At 46.3% G+C, this 5,851-nt stretch overlaps 1 protein-coding gene across 1 annotated transcript; it reads right to left on the bottom strand.

Moving 5' to 3' along the window:
• Positions 1-1,792: 1,792 nt before the first annotated feature.
• LOC141374777 (endogenous retrovirus group K member 13-1 Env polyprotein-like) lies at positions 1,793-3,609 on the bottom strand (the record flags this gene model as incomplete). Its single annotated transcript, XM_073904931.1, has 1 exon — positions 1,793-3,609. A coding segment is annotated over one exon (1,392 nt), but the record flags the coding sequence as incomplete, so codon positions are not given.
• Positions 3,610-5,851: the final 2,242 nt, after the last annotated feature.

The raw sequence follows: 5,851 nt of genomic DNA, 5'->3' as shown, positions 1-5,851 counted from the left end.
ATGAAATTAACATATTTTAATAGATTTTTTTGGATCATTTTACTTATTGTTATTCATTTCATAGTTACCTTGAATTCTGTTTTTATAGTTCCAGTATCCATGTCATATCTGAGTCTGGTTCTGGAGATTTCTTTGTTGTATGGCAGTATAGTATTTTGTCCTTGCCTTTTTGCATGCTTCTTAATTTCTTGTTGAAACTTGGACATCTTGAGTAAGACATAAGTCTGAGTTAAATAGACTTTCTTCCTAGAAATGAGCATAACTTTTTTTCTTCTACAACTTTAATTTAGGGTTTAAATTAACCTAGGCAGGAATTGGGTGGGCGCCTGGGTGGCTCAGTTGGTTAAGCGAATGCCTTCTGCTTAGGTCATGATCCTGGAGTCCTGGGATCGAGTCCCGCATTGGGCTCCCTGCTCGGCAGGGAGTCTGCTTCTCCCTCCAACCCTCTTCCCTCTCGTGCTTTCTATCTCTCATTCTCTCTCTCAAATAAATAAATAAAATTAAAAAAAAAAAACCTAGGCAGGAATTGGGCTGAGTTTGTGGTTACTATGGATACACTCAGTATTCTATACTTTTCAAATTCGTCTAACAATATGTTGTGTTTAGAATAGCAGCTAATTTGTAGGTCGATGTTTCTCAGAATCTGCTCCAACCTCAGCTTTAGGTCTTCCCTTTGCCTCACACAGGCAGTTCCTAATGCTTTTGCAACTAACTGACAGAATTAAACTATCAGTAGCTGATATATATTTACTCTGTGGTGAGCCTCTGAGAGAAAAATGTTCACTGTTCTCATAGCACTGGGTCTTAGGCAAGCACATGTCACTAGGCCTTGAGGGTGTGCCCTTCTCAGCATTCCTGCCCCTCTTTAAGCTGTAATTCTAGAACACAACATATTACTGTCCCTGCACCTGAAGAAAAGATACCATTCTCTTCCCCTCTCCCTGCTGCAACAGGTCTTTGCCAGAAACCTGAGTGACAGTATTTGTTTCCCTTTCCTCCTCATATTGAAATTTTTGTTCTGTAGGGAACACACGGGAGAAAGATTCACCCAGAATTTCATTTCCACCCTTCAGCTATTAATATTCCTCTCTACCAGGGCTACACTATGATGGACCCTTTCTTAAGACTCTTGCCAATCTTTTTTGCTGAGTATCTGTTGGAGTCCAAGGAATAAAAGCTTGCATCCTCTTGGTCTGCTTCACACTTTATCAGCAGCCTTCATTCAGTCTCTACCAATTCATTAACTATTCTAGCTGAAATCTTCTTACTGGTATTCAGATGTGCATGCTCCAAATAAGCAGGTGCCAAGCTTGTATTCCATCTTTCTCAGCAGGTATCTGTCTTTAGATTTGGGCTAGTTGCTTGCCCTGAGACCTTAACTCTCTGGTTGGTCTGTAGTGTGCCCGCCCTGCTTTAGAATCTAGCACAGTGCCCAGGTCTTTGGTATTGAGAAGAAAAGAAAGCAAAATAAAATGGGATTTAAAAGTGGGCCAGAGATACAGGTTTGAGGAAAGAATTTAAAGGACAGACTCTGAAAAGTAGGATAAAACTGATACAGTGTCATTGAAAAACAACTTCTATTTCTCTATTAATAAGAATTAAGTATTAAATTATTGGAACTTAACCACACATAAAGCTTCTTGCCTTAATTTTAACTTATTTTTTTATTGCCACAATTGCAGGTTGGGAGAAAGGAAGCAAGACTTAATAAGGAACTTGTCATAGGAATATTAAATTTGCCTACTCACCTCTTGAGATATGACTGCCAACATTTGATAAGTGTGTTGCCACGGCCCGCGTGCAAGGTCGAACAGGGGTGAGGGTAAGAGAATGAAACATAAAAGTATGGGAACAGGAGGGTTGCCCACGGGGATGCCGCGAGCAACAACTTTATTCTTTCTCACACACTTTATATAGGCTTAGGTTATATAACAATAAGACATAAACAAGTTTCACAGGTTCCTCCCTGCCCTTCTCCTGGCTCCGTCCCGTGTTTCTGATTCAAGGCCAGATTCCTCAAGCGCATAGTTTCTTCCCAGTTTTGTTTAGGCGGTATGCCTTTAAAGGGCCAGGTGCGCTATCTTTCAGGGTCTATTAATAACACTGTGGTTTTCTTGGCCTATATACAACTCGGGCTAGCCAGTACAACATGTTTTTGTATGGGGGCAGTTAGGTGGCCATGGTTCAAAGGGATCAGGGAGCCTTTGCTCTACCCGATTAACCCCTTTGTTGCTCATGGCTCCCGACATATCCCCCTTTTATCTTTAAACGCAACATGTGTACATTTGCTTGGGTACTAGCCATGAAAGCGAACAGACAGCGACTCCAAGCACACCATAAGCAGAGTAATAAGGTTACCCCTACAACCAGAGCACACATAATCCAGAAGGAATGTTGGAGGATATTAAAGGGGTTAAACCCCTGTAGCTTTTGTAGAAAGGATTGTGCCATGTCTCCGGGAGTGACTACATGCAGATGGGAGGAGGCTATATTGTTTATTTGTTCTTGCAATTGAAACAGATCTAGGCTTACATTTGTCTCATGCCAGATACCTTGCAAGTGCCTCTGCACCGTTTCCCAGGAGACATTGTCAGCCTTTAAGGGGGTTACACAAATGGAACCATACCCTCCGTGGCATACAAAGGACAGACGAGTATGTAACAATGAATATTGGGTGCCCAGGTACTCGACGGCCTGTTCTAGACCATCTAGGCGAGCCAAAATTTTTCTATCTATACTTCCTTGTGTAGCGAGGGTCTGGGAGACATTATGAGCCAAGCTATTTACATGAGCGGCAGTATGTATGCCCTGGGACAGTGCCACCGTGGAAACAGTAGCCGATGCTATCAAAGACACCAAGGCAGTGATGCCGGCTATCAGGAGGCCTAGGAAACGTCGCCCCCGACTAAGTAGGCCTTCCAGTTCTTGTGCAAATTGGTAGCCATAATCTCTATACCAGGGCCCCCCCACCTCTACAGGCATCATTAGATAAGGGGGCTGCATGGCTAGGAAAACCTTCTTTGTTGGATTTGGGGCGCTAGGTAAAGGCAAACAGTTGGTGAGATAACATTCCTCACAAGTTATTTTGTAAAGGGTTCTATTGGCCTTAACCTCAGGTACCATGGACCCGTCCCCCACCACAAACAGAAACGGTGGGGAAAGACATGCCTGAATTTGAAATGTCAATGGGCCCGTGGGGAAGCCAGGGAAAAGGGGTGAATTAGTTTTAACATCTCTCATGGCCGCAACAATTTTCCATAAGTCCGGGTGTCTCATCCTCCCCAGTGATAGCAGTCCCCCGGGAGCAGAATTATTGTGGTCGTATGGCCCATATTCTGAAGGCAGGGGGGAGCGGCGCAAAGGGAGATCCCCGTCTTTTGACCAGTCAATTATATAAGTGTCAGGTATGCCATGGGGAGTCACAATCTCTGGGTTGTGATGAACGCAGGTTTTCCAAGAGGGTCCATAGGTTTTCCACGTTAGGTCAGATTTACAGAGGGGATAGTCAAGGTATGGGGTCTCAAGGGATCTGGAAGCGGGTCCGAAACGGCCAACAAGCAGGGGCCGTCGATGTTGAAGGACAACCTCGTTGATGTCCCAATTTTTCCACCATTACATGAGGTGTCAAAGTGTCTCCTCTGGGTGGCTCAGTTCCAAACCAAGAGCGGATTCTTCGGGAGACTGGTGAAGTGACCACGCATCCATAATGGGGCGCCTCAGGGCCATCGATGGCGGTGGCCTCAGCTCGAGCGGTCAGGGCTTTGATGTCTCCGCATGTTATTTTCCTCTGATCCGAGGCGGGGTGTCTCCTCGTCCTCCCCGAGCGGATCTGGAGCCGCCTCATTCTGCAAACCATCACGGACAATGCGGACGCATTGGAGCGGGAGCCAGCGTGGCGTCTCCTCATCCTGGGGAAAGATACAAGCACATCCTCGGCCCTGGCGTAGGACCGGGTCAGGTCCCCTCCACTCCGCGGTGGCGGGGTCACGCCACTTTGCATAGAGGAGGGGAGCCTGCTCAGGCTGCCAAAAACGTTCGGCGGCAGTGTGGCCAACCGAGTCAACATTCAAAAAATTTAAAACAAAGAGTACTAATGAAAGGTGTAAGTGAGGTGAATATTTTATTTTCCCCTGTAGTATTTCCCCCTCTTTTAGTTTTTTGAGGTACATTTTGAGGGTGGAATGGGCTCTTTCGACAATGGCCTGACCTTGAGAATTATAAGGAATACCTGTTGTATGAGTGATGTGAAAATTTGCACAAAATTCTGGATATACTATTAAGCCCTTCAGGGTCTAACTAGATCTACTTAATAGTAAGCCCCATGTGTTTGGGGGGAGAGGTCCCCATATTCCTGTACTTATTGGTTGAGGGGGCATGCCAGCTTCTAAATAAACAGAGCTGTTTGGGGCCAGATCTAATCCTGCACTGGCTGGGGTGCCTCGGTGAAGGGATTCAATCCCAGGGAGGTCTGCCGTGTTGGCTCTGACCTCAGAGATGGGGGGGAGAGCATTGCCGCTATTGTTTGGTGGGGCTGCGGGAAGCCCCGTTGGGAGTTTCCCTGCTGCAGGGGGTGGCCAAGGCGGTCAGTTTTTGATCGACACTCATTGGCCCAGTGCCGTCCCCGCATACACCTGGGACACACAGAAGGTGGCTGTGGCTTATTAGGGGGGTTCCCCGAGGGAAAGTTGAAAGATGGGGCTTGTCTTGAGCCCTTGGGGCATTCATTACGAAAGTGTCCAAGTTCCCCGCATAGAAAGCAGGGCATGCGAGCTTTAGAATTCATTGGGAACTTTCCCTTTTGTTTTTTAAGAAGTTGTGTATGTAGCTGCTGCAGAGGAATTCCTCGAAGGGCCGCTGCTAAAGTCACCCCTTGTACATAACTGGGACCAATGTCTGCACACAGCCGCAAAAAATCCTCAAGGGTGCCCGTGGACTTCCAAGGCCTTATAGCCGCCTGACATGCTGAATTGGCATTCTCAAAGGCTAGCTGCTTCACTATAATAGTTCCTGCCTCTCCGTCCACAACAATCCTACTTACAGCTTGCAAAAGCCGTGAAACAAAATCTTGATAGCGTTCATCGGGCCCCTGTCTTATTTTAGATAATTCCTCTGTCCTTGTGCCAGTGGTCGGTAACTTTTTCCATGCAGTCAAAACAGCCTCATTGATTTGAACATAGGCAATCTCAGGGAAATGTATTTGGTTACCCACTTCATAATAAGCTCCAGTACCAGCTAACATCTCATATGTGACAGGGATTTGGGTCCTTCTGTTATAGATAGCCAGATTGTTACACTTTTCTTCGAATTCGGCCTTCCACAACAAATAATCTCCCCCATTAAGGCAAGCCCGGGCAACAACCTTCCAATCTCCCGGGCAAAGAGCTTCTCTGGTAAGGTTCTCTATCATGGATAGGGTAAAGGGAGCAGTGGCCCCGTATTGATTACAGGCAGCCTTTAAGTCTTTTAACATTTTAAAATTTAAGGCAGTATATGTCCGTTGGCCTCCCTGTAAGGTTACTGGGTAGGCATTAAATTCTCCCACGTCTTCTCCCGCTTGCTGCGCTGTTAGTAAAGTTCTCTGTAAAGGGCTAATGTTGGATACAGAGGACTTGGCAGCGCTCTGCTGATTGGTCATAATGGGAAAAGCCTGCAGCGTGCTAGTTTGAGTGCACTTAGTCACGGAATTGATCCCTTGACCAGAGGTTGTGACTGCAGGCAGGACCAATTTCAACGATGTGGGCATAGTCAGAATGGGGTCATCATCAAGATAAACATCATCGTTGCCAAATTCATCCCCACCACTCTGAGCCTTAGGGGTTTTCCCCGCCAAGGGTATAGGCGGTGGTGGAGG

This window comes from Callorhinus ursinus, unplaced genomic scaffold, assembly GCF_003265705.2.
Source record: "Callorhinus ursinus isolate GAN/ISIS: 27379988/994484 unplaced genomic scaffold, GSC_fseal_2.0 scaffold22, whole genome shotgun sequence".
Lineage (NCBI taxonomy): Eukaryota > Metazoa > Chordata > Mammalia > Carnivora > Otariidae > Callorhinus > Callorhinus ursinus.
This window is presented reverse-complemented; position numbering and strand designations above follow the sequence as displayed.